The sequence below is a fragment of the Cryptomeria japonica genome, chromosome 11 (genome assembly GCF_030272615.1).
Source record: "Cryptomeria japonica chromosome 11, Sugi_1.0, whole genome shotgun sequence".
In the NCBI taxonomy this organism is placed as follows: domain Eukaryota; kingdom Viridiplantae; phylum Streptophyta; class Pinopsida; order Cupressales; family Cupressaceae; genus Cryptomeria; species Cryptomeria japonica.
The window spans coordinates 337636961-337663018 of NC_081415.1; the positions used below are offsets into that span (position 1 = coordinate 337636961).

Sequence of the window (26058 nt, forward strand, 5' to 3'; positions counted from 1 at the left end):
AAAATCAAGTTAGACATGTCTTACAATGATTTCGTGGAATATAAAAGGAAGAATAAAGGACATGGGAGACATCGTGAACATAGGGAAGCAACAGTACAAAGGGATTTGCATCAAGCAATCAACAGGGTTATGCTTCCACATTTTGACGGGAGTGACAATAGTTCAGCTAGAGCTTGGATACAGAAGTTAGAAAACTATCTAACTCTTAGACCCATGACAGAAGAGGAGGCAATCAAGTTTGCTACGCTTCATTTAGATGGGGTAGCACACGAATGGTGGTACCATGGTCTAGTCACCTTGGGGCATTGGTCGATCACTACCTATGATGAGTTCACCAATAGGCTCATAGAGAGAATCGAGAAAAAGGATCCAGAAGTGCATTTCAAAGAATTGGCACAACTTAGACAACATGGCACAGTCGATGCTTACATAGCTGAATTTCAAAGGCTTTCAGTAATGGTCACGGGAATCACCAAGAGGCGGTTGGTGATCCTATTCAGTGAAGGGTTTATGGAACCACTCAAGGGTTGGATTAAAGCTTTCGATCCACCCTCCTTACAAGAGGCAATGAAAAAAGCAAGAAATATGGAGTGGGCTGCTCCTAAGGCAAGAATTCAATCCAAGCCATTATTTCACAAAAAGGATAAAGGAAAGGGACCTCACCATAAGGAGTTCAAACATCATAACACTCATGTCATAAGGCTGGATCCAGAGACACTTAACGAACTCCGAAGAAAGGGGTTATGTTTCCGGTGTAGAAAAAAATGGTCCCAAGATCATATTTGCCCAAAGGGAGTCAAAATTCATCAAATTGAATACTATTCAGTTGGAGAAAGCGATTCTGATTCTTCAGACCAGCAATCAGATTGTGATGATAGCGAAGTGGAAAGAGTTCCCAAAGAATCTAAAGGTAAAAAAGGAAGTGGGGGTACCTTGGCTCAACTTTCGAGCTTTCAAAAAAATGAATCCTTCAAGGTTCGAGGGATGATTAAGGGGCAACGAAGAGTTGCTTTGATTGATACTGGAGCAACGCTTAACTTCATTGATGAAGTGGTGGTGGCAAAGAAAGGGCTGCAAACAGAAGATTTTGAGGCTTCAAGGTTATGGTTGCTGATGGGTTTCACATTTCTTGCACCAAGAAGATCCCAAATATGTCTATGCAATTGGGCAACTACGAAGTCAAGGATGACTTCTATGTAGTCAACATTGGAGATATGGATGCCATCCTAGGCATTCAATGGCTGCGTTCACTTGGAGAGATCTCCCTAAATCTGCAAACCATGGAGCTCAAGTTTCAATCCGATGGGAAGAAGGTGGTGTTAAGAGGAATGTCTAAACGTGGACCTCGGATCGTGTCATTCAAGCGAATGGCAAAGTTGATTCGGCATGATCAAGTTGAGTGGGCTGCGGAATGTATGATTCTCCCAGCTAGTCCGGTTGAAACAAAGAGGGACTACCCTCCTGATATCCAGACCTTACTCACCAGGAAGAGTAAAGTGTTTGCTGATTTACCTCCTGGGCCACCTCCCGAACGAGGCTCAGAGCATGTCATAGAGCTCAAGGAAGGGGCTAAACCAGTTATCACAACTCCATATCAATACCCTAAGAAGCAAAAGGATGAGATTGAGAAAAACATTAAGGAACTCTTGGAGATGGGCTTCATTCGTCCAAGTAAGAGTCCTTTCGCTTCAGCAGTTGTTCTTGTCAAGAAGAAGGATGGTACCATTCGCATGTGTGTGGATTATCGTGCTTTGAATCAAAGCACCATCAAAAATCGATACCCCATTCCAAGGATAGATGAGCTACATGGAGCCAAGTTCTTCTCAAAGATTGATCTGAGGTCGGGCTACTACCAAATTCGGATGAGAGTGTCTAATGTTGAGAAGACAGCATTTAGATGTCACTATGGTCACTTCGAGTTTTTAGTCATGCCATTTGGGTTGACTAATGCTCCTGCTACCTTCCAGTCTTGTATGAACAGAGTCTTTCAGAAGCAATTGAGGAACTTCGTGTTAATCTTTTTTTATGACATTCTGATCTACAGCGGGACATGGGAAGAACACCTCAAGCACGTAGAGGAAGTGCTTAGCATCCTTGAATCAGAAAGTCTGTTTGCCAAAGAATCCAAATGTGAATTTGGAATGAAGGAGCTACTTTACCTTGGTCACATAATCAGTGCTGATGGAGTGAAGGTTGATCCCGAAAAGATCAAGGCAATAGTTGATTGGCCAACCCCAGAGAACTTGACTCATTTGAAAGGGTTCTTGGGTCTTTGTGGTTTTTACAGAAGATTTGTGAAGGGCTATTCACAGAACGCTACTCCTCTTACTGACCTCACGAAAAAGGGAGCTTTTTGTTGGACAGAAAAGGCTCAAACTACTTTTGATAAGTTTAAGAAGATCATGAGCTCTTGTCCGGTTTTGTCAATTCCAGATTTCTCCAAGCCCTTCGAGCTACAATGTAATGCATCTGGAGAAGGTGTTGGGGTTGTTTTGATTCAAGACAAGCATCCCATTGTGTTTGAGAGCAGAAAATTAAGAGGTGTTGTAAGGTCCTACTCCATCTATGACAAGGAAATGCTTGCAATCATGCATGCATTAGCTAAGTTCAGACAGTATTTGGTGGGGAGCAAATTTGTGGTCAAGACTGATCACAATAGTCTCAAGCACTTCATGCATCAGAAGGATTTGAACGAGAGACAACAAAAGTGGGTGAGTAAGCTTCAAGCTTACGATTTTGACATTGAGTATGTCAAAGGGAAAAACAATATTGTGGCTGATGCTCTATCTAGGAGACCTCATCTGAGTTCATTGTGTGAGCTCACTGCTGATTGGAAGGACATGTTGTTCGCTGATTATGCCAAAAATCAGTTGGCAATCAGCATCATTGAAGGTACTTTTCATGATGAAAGGTACAAGGTGGTTGACAGGCTGATACACTACAAGGGTAGAATCTTTGTGGTGGCTGATTCTAAGCTCAGAAAGAAGATTTTGATGACATTCCACTTGCTGGTCATCAGGGTTTCTTCAAGACATATAGGCAGATTTGGGAAAGATTTGCTTGGAAAGGGCTGAAAGGGGAAGTTCAACGCTACATCTAGGAATGTCCTACTTGTCAGATGAACAAGAATGAGCACACTCTACCTGCTGGTCTGCTGCGACCTCTTCCCATTCCCAACCAAAAATGGGAAAGCATATCAATGGACTTCATCACTGGGTTGCCAAAGGCCCAAGGCAAAGATTGTATCTATGTTGTAGTGGACAGATTGACAAAGTTTGCTCACTTCTTTGCCATCACAAGCTCTTTTTCAGCAGCTCAAGTTGCAGATTTGTTTTTTCATGAGGTGTTTAGATTGCATGGGTTGCCAAAAAACATTGTGAGTGATAGGGACAGCAAGTTCCTAAGCACCTTTTGGAAAGAAGTCTTCAAGATGAGTGGTACGCTGCTTACTCCAAGCACTAGTTATCACCCCCAAACCGATGGACAAACAGAGATAGTGAACAAGTGGTTGGAAGGTTATCTGAGAAACTATGTTTCGAAGCAGCAAAGAGCGTGGGTGAAATGGCTCCACATAGGCGAGTATTGTTACAATTCTTCCTTTCACATGTCAATAAGGATGTCTCCCTTCATGGCTCTCTATGGTTATGAGGCTCCTAGCTTTGCTGATTTGGTGTTTGGTGATAGCAAAGCCCCTCAAGCCAAGGATTTGTTGCAGCAAAGTCAAGACATCTTGAAATCTTTGAAGAACAACTTGCAGATTGCTCAGAATCAGCAAAAGATGTACACTGATCAACGACGCGTTGAGCGCTCTTTTGAGGTTGGAGATATGGTTTATCTTCGACTACAACCATACAGACAGTCTACTCTCAAGAAGAGTGGAGCTAAGAAGCTCAAGCCTCGTTTCTATGCGTCATTCCAAGTCATCAGAAAGGTTGGAGCAGTAGCTTATGAGTTGGAGCTACCTTCGAGTAGTAAAGTGCACAATGTCTTCCACGTGTCTCGCCTCAAGAAGGCACTTGGACATAATGTTATTGCTTCTTCACAATTACCACCTTTGGACGAAGAAGGGCAGTTGATTTTGATTCCGGAGGAGATTATTGATTCCAGAGAGCGTTCTTTGAGAAGAAGGACAATCAAGGAATACTTGGTGAGGTGGAAGAATTTGCCCTTGGAGGATGCAACTTGGGAGAATGAGGAGATTTTGCAGCATCCAAACTTGCAATTGCTTGAGGACAAGCAATCTTGGGGAGGGCGGACTGTAATGTCCCCTTCTCAGGCGTAATGTTTCAGTTGACCGATGGCCTATTTCGGAGACTCGTAGGCTACTCAATGGGTGAAATTGGGGTTTCCAATTTTGGAGTTTGTTGTTGCTCGTGAATTAGAGTTTGGATCGCAGATTCTTTCTGGGTTTTCAAAGGGCTTCGCAGTGGTATGTCCGGCTTTGCGTTCCGAGCACTTTTTGGAATTTACTATTTTTAGTAAATTCTATTTCTGGCAGTGGTCCTGATTATTTCGACACAGTTGGTTCTCTTCTTCAGTTGGTTCAATTGGCTTCGTCACTTTTGGCCTTGGGATGTTTTTGGAGAGATAAGTTGATTTCATTTAAATAATGTTATGTTATAATGTTATATTTTAAAGTTGACCCCTTGGCCTAGCTTCATCACTTCAAGTTGTTTTAAAAGGTGGTCTTCAAGGGTGGACGCATCATGGAAGGGATTTAATATTTCCTAAGGTCTAAAATCTTGCTTATGAAAAGGGGTGCCAACTTTATGAAGAGAAGTGAATTAAAATAAAGGTTAATTAAGCTTTTAAAAGTGGCGCCATCTCTTGGAGGAAAATTCAAATGTGAAATTAGGGCGCACTTTCTAGAAGCCTCTAGAGATCCCTTGTTAAGCTTATAAATGGAGGCCTCTTCCCTTCATTTGCCATCTTATGTCTATTGTAATGTTACTCTGCCGGAATGGTATTGGGGTTGCTTCGAGGAATGAATGCCTCCTAGCCTTGGCATTGCTTCTTGCTTGAAAGATAGCAACTAGTGGTGATTTAGTGTAGTTGTGAGAGTTTGTAGTGGGGATTGCATTGTAGCTTGAGTTGTGCTTGAAGTTTAGTTATTTGCATTTCATTTCATTTTCGGGAGTCGCGGTTAGCAGGGCAGATTTGTAGTTTCACTCATATATTTCAAAATAAAAACATATTCATTTTGGGTATTGCATATTTCCTCTTGTTTTGGCTGGGCGCTCCTTTGTGCAAATTTGCAGATTCTAATATGAAGTGTTTTATTTTATAGAGAAGAATCGCCATTCTTGCCTGGCCTCACTGCTGGGAATTGCCTTGGGGTTCGTGATAAATAATTTGTTGGGTTAATGTCTGATTTCTTGGTATTAGTTGGGTTGCCTCCTTCATAGGAAGCCATTGCTTTTGGTTTTGGGTCATTTGGACTAGTATTGAGAGAGTAATGAGCATTTTAGTGATTCCATGTGTTGTTGATTAAGCATTTCACGTGAAGGTCTGTCATAAATCAGAATATTAAGATTGATCCTTGAGTAGAGTTTCTTGGACTTATCATTTTTGTTAAGCGTGGGAGAGCCTTCTATATTTTTACAGCATTGTATAGTCTTAATCCTATGATCTTGGCAAGCATTTACTATCATATTGTAAGCTGAACAGTAGTACTGGTAGCATTTCTTCTCATTTTCATTTCACGCTTGTTGTTTACATTTAATTCCATTTCTAAGTTCTTAGCATCTCCGCCATATGGTAGCTGCATTCCCACCCTGGGTTTGAAAGGACATGCTTGGTTTCGAGTTTTCCTTTCAGCAGTTGTAATTGTAAAGATCCTCTGACCATATGTTAGTCCATCTTGAGCACATTCTTGGTTAGAGTTGCTTTCAGCATGCACCAAGATCCTCTGACCATATGTTAGTCCATCTTGGGCACATTCTTGGTTAGAGTTACTTTCAGAATGCTTTAAGACCCTCTCACCATATGCTCACGCCTTGCCCAACCGGGGATCTTGGTGTACATTCTTGGTTAGAGTTGTTTTCCGCATTGTTTTGGTTTAAGTGCTAACCCAACGGATGTGTGTTGCATTACTCTTTGTAATTGAAAAATTGAAAAAAATTGGTCTGGGATATTTCATAGTCTTCCCAAATATTACTTGATGATTACTTGTTGTCTAGAAGATGACTTTTTCTTTTTGGGGGGATGATGTAGTCAACATAAAATGCCTATTGTTATGTTTGATAATATTTATCATCTACCAATGAATTAATTGTTCGTATTAAGTGGTTTGTCACTCTCAGATAGTTAATGTGTTGGTTGGTTGACGGTTGTGTTCCCCTTGACAACTGTTGGGTCCTTTAAATATGTTATGTACCGCCAAGGAAGGTAGTATAGTATAGTCAGACTAATTGTAATCCTTGGTTGACCATCTCTCGTCTTCTTCTCAGTAATAATTTCATGTGCGAATAACGATATATTTATAGCTGCATTTGGTATGCATTGTCATGTATATTATTATTTCTTGTAGTTAATTTATCAGATATAGCAGTAAACAGTGGTTTCACAGGCCTTAATTTGGGCTTCGTGGTGGGGGCACTGCCCCTGAACCTGATGGGGGCATTGCCCCCAAACCCCCACAAGGGTTGCTGCCCCTTGACCTCATTGAGGACATTGACTTCAGACCCCCATGAGGGGCACTGCCTTCCTCGACCCCACTAGGGGCGTCACCCCTCGACCCCGTTGGGATCTTCACTTCTAGACCCCCACTAGTTATTGGGATCTCTTTTCATATAAGAAATTTGATTATAATGAGGGGATTTGGGAGTGGAGACCAGAATTGACAACATAGACAATTATCTTTATTACTATCATTGATCAATGATGAAGTATCATACTATGAGTATCAAAAATTCAAATGCCATTATTATTATTATAAAATATAGTATAACCTTCTGCCTTGCACAAGAAAGGTAGACAACAAATTAGAGGTGTCGATTGGTTTGGTCAAATCAACCTCCCCAAGTTACACTAAACTAGGGAAGAGGAAGATGTCAAATGTTGTAATATGCAATTTATGAATTATGATGATGATTCTTAAAGGCAATCATCATAGATTCATAATATTTGCTAGATGACTATTGTAGGGTTTCACATGATGATGCAATTTTGTACTTGATTGCAAACAAATTGTGTTTTTAATGAAATTTAAGCATTTTTTTAAGTTGCCAAGTTCTTGCCATGTCCGATTTTTCCAACTATGGTTTACATAATAAAGAAGTATTTATTATCTTTTGTTGAGGGCAGATGCCTGAATTCATACCCTATCTAGCAGGAAACAATCATTTTCATGAATAAGATGGGAAATGAGAGAACATTGTGTACTTTGATATATTGGTTGGTGGCAGCCTTACAGTGCCCTGACTGCTAGAGTTGTGTTGACTTCTTGCATGCATGCCTGCCTTTGCTGTTATGTTTATTGTCAAATGATAGCAGAACAAACTACTATTTCCATGGTATTGTGATCACATCTTTAAGAACCAAAATCCTATTTCCTTCCGTCTGCTTTGTGGTAAAACCCCATCCAGTATTTAGTCTATGACAAACTGCCATATTTAAATGAATTTGGATAGCATTAGTTGCAATCATGGTGTTGTATGTGATTATTCTTTTATTGATATTTATGAAATCTGCTCATGTATGTGTTAATTCTCCATGGGAAATATCTAAAGTTCTAAGAGTTCATCGAGAATCTCAATCGGATTTCGTTTTATGCAATTGTAATTCTAGTTTAAATGACTAATAACATGAAACTGATAGCTTTTTTGCCATGGAAAAAGGGTTTGATAACTGAGGAGCGGAGAAACCTTGACCCCGATGCTGCACCATTTGCCAGAAAAGTTGAGGAACTAGGTCCTCAAGGTTTAAGAGAAGGATCCAATCTTGCTGAAGTGGTATACCATTGTGCTTCTTTTCTTTTGAAGTATAGAATGCATATCTAGTCTCTGACAATCACAGTGATTGTGATGAAATGTTTGAAGTGCTTTTCCATATATGGTTGTTCAATTGCATTGAGTTTTAATAACTCCCCATTTCCATTGCATCAGTTATTGTTTAGAAAACATACAATGATATTTTAAGTCCCACTGTACATTTCTAAATTATGATTAGATGATAATTCTATGAATGTGTGATTCACTGTCTTGTGATCTAGTTATAGATGCATAAACCTGGGTTAGCCTGATTCGAACCAGTGACAAGAAATTGAGGATAATTAGCTCTAACTTTGTTGGAAAATAATTCTGAATATTGAATCAATTTTAAATTAGAACATGAATTAAGGAATTGTACTTTATGAAAACACAGAAGGAACAGATTTCTATAATTTACATGCAATATTTTCGCACAAGCTTTAAGTAATTCTGCTATAAGTTCCAAGCTTCGTTGTTAGTGGTTCTTCTTAATCATCAAGAGGAGAGATTGTTGCTAATCATCATGGCAGCACTTGAGTTATTTTGAATGAGATGAAAAAAATGTCTTTCCCTTTCACATGCATTTCTTAAAAACAAGGGCAACATAGGTAGGAAACATTTTCTATCTGTTGGTCTTTCTGCTCTTTCTGCCCAATGAAGCGCACGCAAGTAGCAACAGAAGAGTTTAGATTGTGTTGCATCTGCTGAGGCCTAATTTGACAAATACATTAAGATATCTAAGCTAAGCAATTTACAAATCTCAACTCAAACACTTCACAAGAGGCTTCTGATCACACATTGTCATAATTTGACTGGAAGCAATTGTCTCTAGGGGTCATAAATTTGAATAGTAAATATTATAAACTTTACAACAATTATAATATTATCAAATCGTTCCATACTTCCTATCTTTAAATGTTTCGTAGACATGTTTCATTGATTTTTATGTCAAGTTTCTCAACTTTTTAATGGTTTTTCGAAACTTTTGATCAATTTTCATCTTGTCACTTTACATCCTAAATTTGTAATTTATTGCAAGTTATAGGATCAAAGCTTGTTTAAGTGGACCTGTAGATAATAAATCTAGAAAACATCCAAACCATATTTTTCCTTCTAACACATTAGGATCAATAATATTTCCGTTTTTGATAGAGTATTTTGTTCATACCATTGGAAGTTAACTAAGTGTTATTTCCTATGTATGGTTAGACTAAACATATATTAATCTTAGTTTGATTACTGAATGTTATGTTGAAATGCTATGCATATTTAGAGTTCAATGTATGCAGTTAGCAATTTGAAAATATGTGTTCACCCTTTGAAGATTCATCGGCCTTTGCTTAGTTGTGTCAAAAAAAACTGGCAAAGCAAGGCTTGGTTTTTTGAAAGCTCCATCTACTAACTTGAAAGTTGTTCTAGTTAGGATAGATTAATCTCTCTACCCTTCCTTTTTCCTATTTATTTTAAAATCTGTTACAAAATATCTAGGACAGCATCATGAATTCTGAATATCTGATGAGTGCAAGGCTTATGAAGTGTTAAAGTTGCCTATAGAACCTGTTTTAAAAAGGTTATCTTCACAATAGGCATAAGTCCCCTTGTGTTTACTAACGAAACACATCAATGCTGAGTTATCCATAGCCAGTCAAGACCTGATAAAATGAACCTTGAGGTAATCTCTCGTGATCAGCTCCAATAGCACTAGGTATTTCCTTATCCAAGAGAGAATAGGATATACTCGGCATTCTATTCTATGTTGACCGAAAAGTAGCAGCGCATTTTTCGCAATCAACATTACCTTTCAAATGTTTTAATTGTGGTGAATTAATTTCATGGCTAAATGTCCATACAAAGATTGTAATAATGAAGATCAAAAGAATTGGAAGAAGTCTATTGCCCAAAAAGAAGAATTTTTTGAAGATACGGAAATGTTTCTTCACCAATAAAGAAAGCCATTCATCTGATGAAGATGATCAATGTTTCTTTGCAAATGAAGGTGATATGACTCTATCAATGGCTATGGAAATTGTAAAAGGTGATGCACGAGGTATGAAATCTGAAAATGAAGATGATGAGGTGGATCTTGTGGAAGAATTATACCATGCCAGACAAGAAATCAAGGGATTGGAGAAAAGAATCATGGTAGAAGTAAAAGCTAATGACAAGTTATCTCGGAATCTTGAGAAAGCAGATATGTTGGTCATTAATCTAAAAATATCTGTGAACCACGGGAACGCATTCGCCCCCCCCCAGCCCCACGTTTTCGAGATGGGGACATGACGTCTCCCGCCATCGTTGTTGGTGCGCCATCGGAGACAGTGAGATGTCCAGGCATCTTAGAGACGCCTCAAAGACGTCCATGTGTCCCTCGAGCGTCTTGGAGATGCCTAGGTGTATCCAGTTGCCTAGCATCAAAAAGCGCACAAAATGAAATAAATTTTGTATTTTTAAATGTTTTTTTCGAGTTTGTGGTTAAACCCTAATTTGATGTGAGCCCTATCAATGCCCCCTGTGCATTACAAAACCCCCTAAAATCATTGATTTTACTCACATTTGTATTTCTAATTCTTTTTACTAGATAGGTGAAGAGGAGAGAAAACTAATAAAAGAGTGATTGAAGGAGTGAAAACTAAAAGGTTGAGTGAGGGCAAGTGTAAGAGGAGTGACAAGGAGCAAGAAGAAGAGGAGGAGGAGGATTCTACAACAATTTGGAGAGATTTTTCAAGTGCAAGGTAGGTTATTTCTTGTTTTTTATTTGTTTCATTTTTTTTATTTTCAATTTTTTTTTTTTTTTTTTCTTTGTTTCATTTCAAAATCAGATCCAATGTTGAATCTTGAGGGGAAAATGATGAATGATTCATTCATCATTTTGCCCTCAAGATTCAACATCAAATTTTAACATTTAATTTTTGTTTTCAAAATTGAAATTTGTTAAACTAGGCTGAAACTACATGCTTATTGAATTTATTTTCCTTTTGATGGAGAAGATGAAGGCATGTTGGGTGGATTCTGGATGCAGCATAGTTATGGATGGGTGGACGGACATTAGCCATCGTCCACTCATCAACATCATGGTTACATGTGTAGAGGGCCCATACTTTCTCAAAGCAGTTGATTGTACAAGGCATCGCAAAGATGCTGATTTTCATTTTCAAGTCCTCAAGGAGGCTATTGAGGAGGTTGGGCCACAAATTGTGGTCGAAGTAGTGACAAATGTAGCAAATGTGTGCAAAGCTGTAGGGAAACTTATTGAGGTAGCCTACAAACATATTTGTGGACTCCATGTTGTGTGCATGCCATGAACAATGCACTCAAGGACATGGGGAAGATTGACTGGATTAGAGTGGTCAACGATGCAAGAGATATGCAGATGTTTATCTACAACCACCACACTTCATGTGCAATCTTCAAGACCCTTGAAGGAGTTCCTGAAACTAGTTGAGACTAGATATGCATCCTATTTCATTCTCTTGGGGAGAATGATTGAGTTGCAAGAGGCACTGCAACTCATGGTTATGACAACAGAGTGGAATAGGTGGGGCAAGGCCAAGACAGAGCAGGGGAGGAGGGTGAAGGAGATAGTGAAGAGTGATGTGTTTTGGACTAATGCAGAATACATAGTCTCCATCATTGCTCTTGTTTTCTAGTGTAATAGTCTGCCTATTAGCTGTAATTTTCCCTGACAAATTTTGTTGTTGGTATAACCACAAACAGTTTACTGACTTCAATAAGGTCTGATTTTTTGAGACATTGAGGTTTAGTTGGCCCTGATGCGTTTAAATTTGTTTTTCATTGCAAGCATTCATTTATAACATGTTCATATGCCATGAGATATAAAACATTCAAATATATATATTGTTTACTTATACACTCACAACTGCTGCAACTTTGTTTTCCAAACAAATAAACAACAGCAAGTATTTAATAGAGGTTCTATTACATTTCCCAGCTATTTGAAATCTCAGTATTTTTTTTGAGAAACACTTTATATTTGATTCATTTCACAATAAACAAATACATTTGTCAAGTGAGTGCATTTAGAACCTGGAATGTTAACTTGCTGAGGGGAAAATTTGGTCTCTACGACCAGCTAATACCTTCGCCACCCAAAGTCACTACTGCAGCCTCCTATACTCTATGCCACCAATGCTAGAGTAGAATGACTTCCATGCACAACACACACAGCAAAAATCAAACCAACCACAGGGGTATGCCACAGCCCGAAGGAAGGAATATTAAGTCTGCTTAAGGTAGATTGAACACACCCCAGTCACAAGTGACTTTCATGCCCAGCCAAGTGTTATTCATGCCCAACCATTGATATTCCTCATGCCCAGCCAAGACACTGCTCACGTCCAGCCAACACACTGCTCAAGTCTCAATCAGAAAAGACTCTATGCCCAGCCAATGATATTTGTATATGCCCAGACACAAGGAGGGTTCCTCACGCCCAGCAAATGTAAATATATACGCCCAGTCAAAGGACGTTTGTTCATTGTTTGCAGAATAAGAAGTTCAGGCTGCAAAGGTTAACAATAAACTCATCGAACTATATGCACCAACACGTGTTCTTGTTGGCTTTGTACGTACCCTACATCTGTTTGCAGTTGCTACCACAACTATACTATAGAACTAAAGTTTCTCTGCGTCTGGAACAAACACAATCAAATTTCACAGTGTTGATAAAGAAGCTTACCAAATCATCGTGCCCTGCAATGTCATACAACCCCAGACTGAAGTTCGAACTCTTCCTTTAATGCCAATTTATCTTCAAGAGATTTCCCAAACCTGGTCTCTCACAGGCAAGAGAAATGTCACACTTGAGGGATTTCGTCCCCAAATGCCTAGAAAATTTCCAGAATAAACTCCAGAAATATAAATCCCAAGACACAATTTCCAAGATGTCTAAATCTGCATTTAATGCTTCCTTTTATTACCTCATTTGGGCTCAAATCCCAATGCACCAAGAATGTGGGATAATAGAAAGTTATAATAAAATAATAATAAACCTTATGTCTCCCATTTGAAAGGGAACTTTTAATTTTTCCCTTAAAACTATAGTCCCCATATTTAAAAAGACATTAAAGTTAAATATTTAAATTTAACTTTAGTTCTTTTCATAAAATGCCCAAATAAATTAATAGCTCCATAAAATGGCAAACCTGTTGGTGAAAGATGAACCCCAAGATTTTGGCATAATAAAATGCATCAAAAATTTCATTGCCATTGCGCCCCTACTGACTTATTATAAAGTGTCTAGAAATCCAGTCAAAACACCTCCGATTGGCCTGAAACTGAATTGCCTAGGCCAAATCCTTCACCGATCCCTAAAAAGTCCCAATTAGCCCTCAGGACCATGGCAAAATGGGCTAACGACAAATCGCCTCATGACTGCTAAAAATGGGACATTACATCTTGGTCATCAAATATGGGGATGGTGATGCACCTACCCTTGGAGAGGTGTATGAGTGCATCGATTCTATGCTTGACCAAATGAGGGCTAATGTGTGAGTGAAGGACCCCACTTTAGCATTCTACAATGAGCACATTCGGCCAATCATTCAGCATAGATGGGACAAGCTCAACACTCCCTTGCATATGGTTGCCTATGCCTTGAATCCTAAGTGGTACAAGGCTAGGCTTGGTAGAGTTACACTGATTCAGGATGATGAGGTGAAGCCAAGGTTCTTTAGGTGCATTGATAAAGTGTATGATGTTAGAAATGCTAACACAATTTGCACTGAGTGGACCAAATTTGCCTCTTAGGGGTTATTCAAACGTGACAAAGATGGATATAGAAACAATGGCACAGGAGGACCCACTTTTGTGGTGGAATTGTCATGGTCAGAAATCTTTGACTACCAATCTAGCAATTCGTTTTCTATCTCAAGTTTCTAGTTCTTCAACTGCTGGGAGGAACTGGTCTACATATAGCTTCATCCACTCTCTTAAGAGGAATAGACTTACCTCTTGGAAAGCAAAGAAGCTTGTGGTTATACATAGTGCTTTGCATCTCATTGACTGCAAGACACTTGTGTACAAAGAAAGTCCAATGACACGATGGGATGTAGAGCCAAAGGAGCCATCATAGGTTAATGAGGATGCTACCACTTCAAGTGTAGGGCTGGTTGGTGTTAGTTTGGGGGATCTTGACCGTGAGGAGTCCAATAGATCCAGTGATGAGGAGTTTGCAGATGATTAGAGGCCTCCTTTCACTATATTTTGACATTTTGATATTTGTACTTAAGTCCTATTTTGTTATCATACTAGTAGTTGTAATGCTAGTGCTACTCATTGTAATGATGTAATCATCTTTATGATATTTTTGATATAATAGAAATCTCCAATTTGACAATTCCATTTGTCAAATTTTATTTAGCATTCAAGAAATCATTTTTTAAGAGAGAAGGTTGCAGACAAAGAAGTGAAGTTAGAATATGTTGAAATAAAGGAGAGAATTGTTCACATCTTCACAAAACCTCTTCCAAAGGAGACATTTGAGTATCACAGGTAGAAGTTGGGAGTAGTAGCTCCCTCCTCAAGAAACAGGAGGAAGCACAGGTTGAGGGAGCGTATTGACTCCCTACCGCAAGCAAACTTGGTGATCTTGCAAAAATAAGAGGATGGCAGAAGAATTAGTTTGACCATTTGCCATTGATGTCAAAGGGGTAGAAAGGAAGTAAAAAAAAATTTGATTAAGGAACAAACAAGTTTTGAAGGGACCCGAAACCTTTTTTACAAAATGCTACCTAAAAAAGATATGCATATTAAAGCAAGCAGCCAAAATATAGCAAAAAGACAACAAAAAAACAAAAACCAAAAACCAGACAGCAAACAAAAGACAAAAGGAAGTAAAAATGTTGTGCCATTCAAGAGAAAGGGGATTCTAGAGAAGATGCCAAACTTGAGGTGAAATGAAATCAAATACAATTACATTGAAAGAGGTATTGCTCTCAGGGGGAGCATTGTGTTGGTGGCATTTTGTTGTTTGCCATCAATGACAAAGGGGGAGATTGTTGAACACAGTGTTGTCATTGATGTCAAAGGTGCAATCAACATGGTTGTTGATTTTAAGGTATCCGAAAGGTTGCTAGAAGTTTAATTACCTCTGACATGACATGCAGATCATCTAATGGATTCAGCCATGGATGTATGCAAATTATTATTATGTCCCCCTCAATTTGTAGTGTATGGAAGATACAATAATTTTAATTACTGTCATGTCATATCAAAGCATTGGTGATCCGAATGAGAAAAGTCAAGCTATTCTGGATATATCTTTTGTAGTATGTCACTAATATCATCGTTATCATGTTCAATTGTTATTAGTGATCTAGAAGTATCTATGGTATGTTTTTGTCGTCTGTCTCTCAGATACTGTGTATACATTGGCAACTTGTTTTGTACCGCATTATACCGCAATGATGTTTCATGGCTTGTGGTTTGGAAGATAAAGCTATACACAAAGACAAATATATTCAAGTTTCAAAGGTGGAGTTCAAGAAGAAGGAAACTTAATGTTGACATTATCCTCTTTGAGACCCATTCTCAAACTATTCTGGTGTTCTGAATGTATGCACCAGAAATATTTCACTATACACCGGCTGGATGAAGCATGTGGATGTTCATTGGGGCCTGTGGAGTGTGTATTGGATAACACATAGTCTGTACCCACTCCTGGAGAGGCTTTAGGACGTAGCTATCTACACGTTTGATTGAAGAACTTGCATGTAGCTAACTTGCAGATATTATTAAATGAGCTCTAGGTCAACATAGGATGGTAATTATTACTGGGGTAGGTATATATTGCCGATCAGATACATTTCAGTGGCTTGTTGGTAGCTGATGATGCATGAGGAAAACTGATAAGTAGAAAAAGTTGTGCGAACTCAGTTGAGGTTTCTCATGCATAGTATGAAGGTGTTTTGATGCAGATCCGTTCAGGAAGATGTTGAGGGTTCAGCTTCGAAGGTCAGCATAACATATCTTTTGTATCTTGATGTATTTGAGATTGGTGTCTCATATTCTGAGTTGGTGCTCATATATTGGATTGGGTGATTGGTGTCTCATGTAGATTGTTGCTTGCAAATATTCTTGGTGATTGGTGTCTCCAGTAGGTTGGCACTACAGAATATTGTAAGCTCTTTAATATCCTTTTTGAGGTAGGATTTGGGCAATAGATCCAAGTAGCTATTCTCACTGTGGTTTATCCCTTCCAAGTTTCCACATAAATCTGGCATTCTTTGTGTTGATGTGTTCTTGCTCATTGCTTAGTTATATTTTTATTCTTGGAGAATTTATTAATGGTAATTAATGTTGAACTGGTTTTGAATTAGCATAATACTGATTCACCCTCCTCCCCACCAACCCCCTCCTCTCAGTATATCTATGTGCTTAACAACAGTCTCATGATGTCATTGATTTGGATGACATTAATCATATAAAATGTGGATGCCATGCTTATGGCGAAGATCTTATTGAATCAGAGAAGCAACGCCAATAACAGAAGTAGAAGCAAAAGGACATGACATGGTTGAGGAAGATAATTCAGATTTACTTTCTAGTTCAAAGAAATTTTTGTATTTGTACATCTGAGAAATATGACACATGTAATCATTGATTCATGACAAGTTAAATATAAATAAACTTTTACATTTTCTAAATTAATTCTTCATGTTTCTCATGCATCATGTACATTTTTTTATGCATTTATGTAATTTATTATATTTGCTGCCTTATTGCAAGTCCAAGTCTAAATCAAATTTTTGGGGTGCCAAATATAAAATGCACCCTGTTTTTTTATTGTTTTTGTTTTTTGTTTTGAATTGTTTTAAAGTAGACAAAGATGCAGAAATTGTTTTCACAACAAACTCATTTGCAGCAATGAAATAACAGAAATATACTTTCAAATACAAATATTGTAGAAATACCCACAACCATAAATGATTTTCAGATTTATTTCAGAAATGAAAGTACAATTTGTCATTAAAATAAGAACAAAATAGTTCATCAAAATATCTCACAATGCCATTTCCAACATACCCACAAAATTTGGAGTTTACAATATTGAATCAATAGTGAAAATCAGCAAAGTGGAGACCCAAATTAGGGCGCCACACCTACAGGAATAGCCTTTTCTCCACAAAAGAATATCACTCAGCATATAAGCCCTAGACACCTCAAATGCAGCAGCAAAACCCTTCAAAATGGGCACCCAAACTCCTCCAAAACTCCAACGCTTATCTCTAACCTATACAGCCAGCTAGGGAAAGATCGGCGGCTAGAAAGAGAACACAAACAAAAACCAAACTCCACCAATCTTCCTCAAATTGAACTCCCTCAAATCTGCTCTGAATACTCTATCCTCAAACTAAAGATGTAAAGCCAACAATGAAGCCCATTTATGATTCTTGAGTGAAATTACCAATGAATTCTCCAGATTGGACCTCTCACTAATGTAGAGGATGTTCCTTGCAAGGGTTTTCATCCTCACAAAGCCACAAGAATGAACAAGTCAATCCAGCCAAATCTATTTTCAAAATATCATCCAAGCATATGAGAAAATGATGCTCAACTCAAAATAAATAGCCTCCCACAAGGCCATTCCCCCCTTCAGGATTTTCTTTTAGTTTAATTTTAAACACCTTATGTCTCCCCAAAGTTGTCGCCCAACCTCATAAGGCACTTTATAAAATAATAGCCAAAATCACTTTTAAATTTAACTTGGGTGTCCATATAGTCAAATATTAATAAATTAAATAATTTAACTTTATAACTTAATGTTATTTAAATTAAATACGCTAGACCACATTTAAACCTGAAATATCATCATCACTTGCTCTAGCCGACATCCCAAAATAGAAATACTGCCAACTAGCCAAGTCGATGTCCAACCTGACACTTATAAAAATAGTTAAGTATGGACAAATTATCAAGGTTACCAAGAGTCAGGGGTACTTGGAGACTCTAGACACTGGTACCAGTACAGCTAATTTTCAAAAATAAGAGATGGGGGTACTTGGAGATGCCAATTATTTTAATATAATTTAATAATTTCCAAAAAATATCATGAAAGAGAACTTTGAAAGCAAGAACAATGGTAAAGTTTACTTTAAAATTGAAGAAAATTTGAAATAAAAATTGCTTGTACTACTAGTACCATAGCCAATCTAAATGGTTTAGTGAAGGTAAGGTAATATAGGTGTTGAGCACACTCAATATTGTCGAGCAAATAGTTAAGGCAATTTCTCTTTAGACCATTACAATGACAAGAAATCAATCATACAATTGTTTATGTCTCTCTCAAAAAGTCTACACTGCCAGTAGATTTGATCACTATAACTTTGCATGGATTTTTGTCTTCTTGCGACACAATTTCCTTATTAGTTATTTCCCTACAACTTTGCTTTGCTGCAGGTTTATTTTATTTATTTGCATTTTATTGTGTTTTGCCCTAAGTTTTTTGGTGGGAGACATCAACTTATGGTTGGAGACTTTGGAGACGGCAACCAAGAGTGCCCTATGCGTTGGGAAGTTTCCAGAGATGTGAGTGCCCTATGCGTTGGGAAGTTTCCAGAGATGTCTCCAGTACCGGAGACGTGTCTCCATCTCCAAGGTAGGAGACGGGTCTCCTGCTAACTATGCAAATTATCCAAATCTCAACTAACTAAGCTCAATACAATGCCTATCACACCAAATAAGTTGGATCAAACTATCACCTTGCTTCCCCTAGCCCTAACTCATTAGCCTACGAGAACACGTTGAATAGGCTAATGGTCACCATGGTGAAGAGCTTAGAAAGGTGCATTACACCAATTTTTTTGCCATGTCCAAATTTCTTAATATTTCTATAATCGTGTTAAATTTAGACTTAAGAGTATTACTATCAAAAAACAAACTCCAAACTTGTTTTTCTTTGGCCTAAGCAAGACGTTGGGTACATGGAGAATTCAAGTGCATAGAAATCAAAATGGTTAATTAGAGGATTTATGTAAAGTGGGTTTGGGGGAGGATTCAGGTGCATAGAAATTGAATTGGGTATTGAGGGAGGATTCAAGTGCATAGAAATCAAAGTAGGCATTGAGGAAGGATTCATTTGCATATAAAATGAATGAGTGATGAAAAGTTTATGTATTTTGGTTGTGTCTGAGCTTCATAGTGACTAAGGAATATGGATTTTGGGACTGATATACGTACAAATGTAGGCTCATCCTACATGTTTGTCTTGCACATATGGCTAAGTGGAAAACTAAAACAATTTTCACTTATCGTTCCATACACTCTATCTCTGATTATTAAGTAGCTATGCTTCATTGCTTTTCATTGAATTTTTTCAATTCTTTGAAGGTGCATCTAGATTCTAAGCAACTCATCAATTTTGATCTATCAAAATATACAACTTCTACAAGGTTTAGACCAAAGCTTGTTTAAGTGGATTTATACATGCTTAATTAATATCGAAACATCCACACCTTACTTTTCCACTAATCCATTAAGGTTGACAATATTTCCACATGACCTGAAAAAAAAAAATTTACATGTACTCCTTTACCACAAACAGATCTTCCTCTTGCTTAAATTATTAATGTTGAGAATATTGTAGTTTGTATCAATGATAAACGATTCAACTACCTGATAAAGAACCATGGCAAGTCACCTTCAGTACACAATATGAATGTTTAAATCATTTTTCTTACAAGTCTCTTTTAGTGAGATTTCCCAATACAAGCCCTTTACTTCTTAGGTGTCTGAGTTCTATTGTGGTTTGATTTATATGTGCAAGCTAGTAAGTCCTCACATGCAAGCATGGGTGGTGTATGTGAGTACTCTTGTGTTCCTAGCAGCTGGTTTAGTTAAAGTCGCACTTTCTGCCAACATGATTTTGCACATTCTGCTAGGTTATGGACCATATAGTTTTGCATTTGAGTTGTAGTAGTAAGATATTTCATATCAATATGACGATGCTGATCACTGATTGATGATACAGACTAGATAAAGGTTTGTTCAGCCATTATGAGGTATCAGTGATAACACATTCAGTTTATAAAACAGAAGAAACCCATCCGATTTCAGTTTGAACTGTATTTCTTTGTAAGAATTCATTGTATAAATAGATCTCTTGGGAATAACATTACTGGAAAGCTCTTTTCTTGCAGATGAGTAACAAGAAAAGAAGGATTCAATTTTCATGTATATAACTATCTTAATTTTAGAGTACTAGTATTAGAACTAGACATGGAGTTTATTTATCTCTGGCCAACGGTATAAGACAGAAGAGGAAAGGGACAATTCAGGTGCAGGGATGGAAATGAGGGTTGGGGAAGGATTCATGTGCGTAGAAAATGAAGGCTGGTGAAAAGTTGGATGTATTTTTTTATTGTGTGAATTCATGGTGAATGTAATGAATATGGCTTTCTGAGAATGATTTAAGTGCAAATTTAGGGTTATGATACGCGTTTCTCTTGCATGTTTAATTAAGATTTAATAGGATTGACACATGAAATTTTTTTGAGGCATTTCTATCTTGGAGATGCCAATCACTTCTGATGGGTAGTTTTTTTACTTATCTATTCTGATGGGTAATTTTTTGACTTCTCTATGTTTATATATTTCCAGGTCAAAAAAGTTAAGCCAGATGTATTGCTTGGATTATCTGCAGTTGGTAGTTTATTCTCAAAAGAGGTCAGTTAAAACTATGCCTGTATTTGAATTCAAAAATTAAAATTAGGAAAGAGATACATGTTCTTTTTATGCTACGCACATTTATCTTTGAAGGAGAACTATGCGAATGTTTTAGGATAGTATTTTTCTGCTTGTGATATAGCATAATTATTAATTATTCTACTTATATTGTTGCCTTGAGGTGGATCTTATAGATATCAAATTACAAACACCAGAAAATTCTTTAAACATAGGAAAATCCCGCACCTTAGAAATCATAATACAAGGGTTCCACTTCAAGAACTTGTGGAAAAGGATAACTGAGATAGTTGTGTGCTTCTGTGCATTGTTCACTTAAAAACATTTATTCACATATTTCATGATTAGGGATCAATTGCATATAATCATACACCCCAGCCTTGACTTTGTCTTTCTGTTGGAGACTATTTGATGTGGATGCTATTAAGAATCGTTTCCATACTTCTCACTATCTCCAGAATTGTAAAAGAGGTATCAGTTTTATACAAATTTGCATCAGTTTATTTCAGCAATACTTTTGTACAATATTCATTTTAAGCTTCTAGTCACAAATTTCATGATTGCAGCTCAAATGGACGTACTAATATACCTTAACCTGAACTTTGTGTTCTGTTGCAATTGATTTAATTCTGATTGCTGTTTGAATCTTTAAATGGTTTCCAACATCTCCAGGTACACTAATGGGTGTTCATGTTTAAAATATCTGTGCTTACCAATGATCTTATTCTAAATATAAGAGCTATCAATATTTTCTGTCAATTTACATCCAATTCGGTCTTTCATTGAACATTTTTTGTTAATGTCTCCGGGAATAAATTGTTTTATTCCAAACTTAACAGGTTTTAGAAGCTCTCAAAGAGTCAACATGTACAAGACCAGCAATCTTTGCAATGTCAAACCCAACCAAAAATGGTCTGTTCTATTCCAAATTTGTCAGAATGTTTGATGGTTTTCTCTTGTATGTTCTCGTTACAGCGTATAAGACTGAACTTTACTTATGGAAAAGTTCTCTACTTCTGGAATGACAGCTGAATGCACGGCTCAGCAAGCTTTTGATACTGTGGGGGATCATATAGTTTTTGCTAGTGGAAGCCCATTTCCTGATGTAGATCTTGGTTTGTAGCATTAACTGGAACTTTATGGATGTTTATAAATTTATAGCAACATTTTCTTAGCCTTTCACTGTGATCTTGATGTGTCACTTTAAGTCAATTCACCCATTCATGTTATTGTCTTTCAGGAAATGGTAAAATAGGCCGCTGCAACCAAGGCAACAATATGTACCTTTTCCCAGGGTTAGCTTCTCTCACTTGGTTTACAAACGTTCTCTTTACGTAGAGCTATCCAATTAATTGCTACACTTTTGTTTTTGTGGTGTATTAGAATTGGGTTGGGTACACATCTCTCTGGCTCTCGCATCATCTCAGATGGAATGCTTCAAGCTGCAGCAGAATGGTAAACATATTCATAGAACTGGACCGCTTAACCTGCATCTAGTCCCCAACATTTAGTGTTACTGTTTTATCATCCAAACATGATTATTTCAATTTATGCAATGTTGAATTTCACAAACCCATTGACTGACTTCCCATAGGAGCATTGTTATTCATAGTGAACTTTCTCAATATTTTTTCCATTTGTATTGACACTGCAGCTTAGCTGGATATATGGAAGAGAAAGAAGTATTAAATGGAATTATATATCCTTCAATATCCAGGTATTTTACTTTCCAACCAAATTTTGTGCATTATTTTTATACATTACATAATTGTTTCTTATTATTTAGTCCATTGCTTGTGCTAATTATTGTATGCAGTATTCGGGATATTACAAGCAAGGTAGCTGCAGCTGTTCTGACAGAAGCTGTTTCAGAGGATCTTGCAGAGGGCTACCGTGATACTGATGCCAAAGCACTTTGTCGTATGTCAAAGGTAATACCTTCAGTTCTGAAAATCTAGTATGCTAATTTGTAGGAAACGTAAAGTTGACCACTACTGCACAACAGTGTATTTTTTGGTTCCTCGTCAACTTTTAGAAAAGAGAAGGGTCAAAGTATGCAAAACCATTCTTCGCTTTTTAGTAATTCTTCCTGGTGACATTTTTCATTTTAAATCTGATCTCTGATCGGTGTTAATACAGTATTTTTGCAGTTTACTTCTGGGTTCTTAGATTTCAGGTGTTTAAATGGTACTTTCTCTAGAGATTCTCAAAATTAAAGTCTATGAGGTCAACTATATTGCCAATGAATTTCAAAACTTATATCATGTCAGATGCAGGGACAAATTAATGTAGAAATGTCACAGGTCTTTAAAACTTTGTCTGATACTCAGCAATTTGTGTTGTTTGATGATATTCAGGAAGAGACTCTGCAACATGTTAAAAACAATATGTGGGTCCCCAACTACTCACCATTGGTTTACCACAAGCAATGATCACCACAGAAGGTGGCAACAGTATGTCTTTGAAGTTTATGTTCAAAGTGGCAACTATGAAGCATGAAGTGAAATATTTTCTGGCAAGATTATTAGGACGACTCCTAGCACTTGTACAGTAACTAAATTCATGGAGTCCCATATTACATAAGAATTGCAATTGCATGCTTTGTTGAATTGCAATTGCATGCTTTGTTGAATTGCAATTGCAATGAAGAACTTTCCTACATGTTGTAGTGTATGATCTAAATGTATAGTTAATACTCATTAATTGTTTCTGACTCTGTTAGAATGAGTATTTGTGGACCTTAGGTGATCTAACCATGAGGCTCCCCTTTCATCAAAATTCCTCCTCTTCGTACAATTCCTTTAGATCGATCCTGGCATCATGTCTCTTGGAATTGTTGTTATTTTAATCTGGAAGGTTCTGATTCTTACGGATTTTTGTGGACAGTTGGAGATGTGTCCACATATATTTCAAGTAGCTAAAAGAACTATGTGTACTTTGGATGATGCTAAAATGCTGAGTTAGTGTCACTTGCAATTATTGTTCTTTTGACCTGGGAAGTTCTGATTCTTAAGTCTTTTTGTGGACAGTTTGAAATGAATGTCCATGTACATTCCTAAGTTGCTAAGAGAATTATGTATACTTTGGCTAACACTAAGATGCTCTAGTTTTTTCATGAAGTCGAGGTGAATTCTTTGTTGAGATATTTAAAATGAAAGGTCAATTTATACAATATAGTGCAAGGATTGGCCAATCTTAAAAGTTTATTACTAGATCTCAATTTTCTTTTGGTCTCTTTTTATAAAATCAGATAAAAGTAAATAAAGTTTTCATAAGAGTAATGTCATACTACCAACAATATAACAGGTTCCTTTTTTGGAAAAAATAAAAGAAAACCAAGTTTCACAAGAGTAATGTCATACCATTGGATGGAACTATAGTTTTTTTTTTGATCAGCAAACGGCAAAGGCCAGAAATTTTATATTAAAGATGTATATACAGAAATACAAAAATTATCAGTCCGAATAAGCAGCTAAATCTATCTTAGCCGAGAAAGATTTCCAGAGTATTTCTAATGTCGAGCAACAAAAGCTCGAAGAGTTCATCGATGGCATCAAAGAGAAACTTATGATATGAACATTTCATCTAGTTTAAAGAAATTCAGAAAGATTTAACAAAAAAAGTCTGCAAATTCACATCTCTGTCAAGCTTGAGGAAGCCCCTGGGATGAAGAGCCAGGGAGAGAGCAAGTTTGTTCTGCAGCATTACGGCCACGGCATTTGCAACCACTACCTTTCACTCTCGACCAACCTCTCCCACGTCCGCGACCATGACCGCCACCTTGAGACCCCTGCCCTCGAACACTGCCTTGACCATCCTGAGAATGGGCTGAGTTATTGGCATTACTATTGGGAACATTATCCTCTTCCTTCGGAAGAAGGCCATTCAGGATAGAAAAATCCCTTAGTTTTTCTTCCTTGTCCGGGTCCTCTAATTGATCAGTGAGAAATTTCCGTTTTAGAAAAGAGTACGCCATAGCAGAAAAGGCTCTATTTCTCATTAGAGCCGGACCCTTCATGTCAAGAAGGAAAGGATAAAAGGTTAGAACTTCCTCCGAGTCTGTGACTGCAGCAAGGTCTATAGGCCGTGGAAGACCAACTCCAAGTGAGGCATAACCCAGCACTTTGCCTAGACCAACCAAGAGCTCAAGACCAAAGAGGCGGTTAGCCAAGTCTCTGACTTCAACCTTGGGCACTTGAATGTCCAACAGAGACGCCACAATGTGAGTTGTCCCTATAATATTCACTTCTTTCAATATGGCCCTTACCCACAACCATTTTGACCGCCAAGATAACAAATTCATCCGTGGAATGCATAATTCTCTTCAATCTTTGATCAGAAATTTCTTTGAAGGATGCTTGTCTATTTAGACTTGATAGGGATATCGGGGTATCCACTCCAAAACATGAGACAGGATCCGGATGCACCCTTATTATAAATTTTGTAGGAACCATTCTCAACTGTCAAAAGTAAGTGATTATCCGCTCTCTTACAGCCAGACGAACTGTTGAAGAATAGACTCAGCCAAAACAATAGAAGAAAATGTGAGCAACTTCCAAGATGGGATCGGACATGATGTGATGGTTCGCATTAAATGCAAATCTCCTTCCACGATGAGACTTACCACATTAAATGCATACTATCTTGAGAGAAGGGAAGAAAAGAAAATGGAATAATTGTCTGCCAAATAATCGATGATCATGACTAAAGAGGAAGGCTAAAATATCTCCACTATTATAGAGGCACTTTCTTGGTTTGTTAGAAATTTTGGCAGACTAGGTAGATAGCGCCCATACTTATCATTAATGTTGCGTGTAAGAAGAAAAAGTGAGGTAAAAACCCTCCACTCTCGCTAAACAGACAAAAGTGTCAATATGTCATAATTAGCCGATATGAAGATCTTGAGTCGCCAAAATCTGTGACAAAACATATTATGATTTTATAGCCCATTGAGCCTTTTGCCAACTCATCAAAACGCAAGGCAAGCTTCCATAATTAGATGGCATTCGATGAGCTAGCAAAACAAGTAGGTTTCATAGGCGTAGGTTTCATAGGCAGACATTGAGACTCGATAGAGTATCGCTCTTCAAATTCCATTTGCAACCGTTAGGAGTTTGAATTCAATTTTAATGGCGGGAAACCTACTTATTGAGATTGTTACCATTGACAAGAAGATAACTAGATTAACCTTCAAGCAAAGAGGAAAATTTGTCCTACACAAGCTCTACTCACTCTTCCATGCTGACTATAGTAGTTATATCTTGTGTTATCAGCAAGTCTTTGTGCAGTCACAGCAAACATAAACCCTGTGGTTAGCCTTTATCGATGTGACGGTATCTGTGTCACATCAAAAGCCCCATGTCGATATAGCCTAAGGGTTCTGCGAGGA

The 26058-nt window shown here is 37.6% G+C and overlaps 1 protein-coding gene across 1 annotated transcript in view; it reads left to right on the plus strand.

The window, feature by feature from the left end:
• The window catches only part of LOC131074954 (NAD-dependent malic enzyme 62 kDa isoform, mitochondrial), a 264127-nt gene extending 240339 nt beyond the window's left edge, over positions 1-23788 (plus strand). The window contains exons 11-19 of the mRNA XM_058011705.2: positions 7839-7952; positions 20586-20651; positions 21509-21581; positions 21698-21784; positions 21910-21964; positions 22053-22124; positions 22324-22386; positions 22486-22600; positions 23027-23788. Coding sequence (XP_057867688.1) covers positions 7839-7952; positions 20586-20651; positions 21509-21581; positions 21698-21784; positions 21910-21964; positions 22053-22124; positions 22324-22386; positions 22486-22600; positions 23027-23101 — 720 coding nt within the window. The 3' untranslated portion in view covers positions 23102-23788. The remainder of the gene's footprint in view (positions 1-7838; positions 7953-20585; positions 20652-21508; positions 21582-21697; positions 21785-21909; positions 21965-22052; positions 22125-22323; positions 22387-22485; positions 22601-23026) is intronic.
• The last annotated feature ends 2270 nt before the right edge of the window (positions 23789-26058 follow it).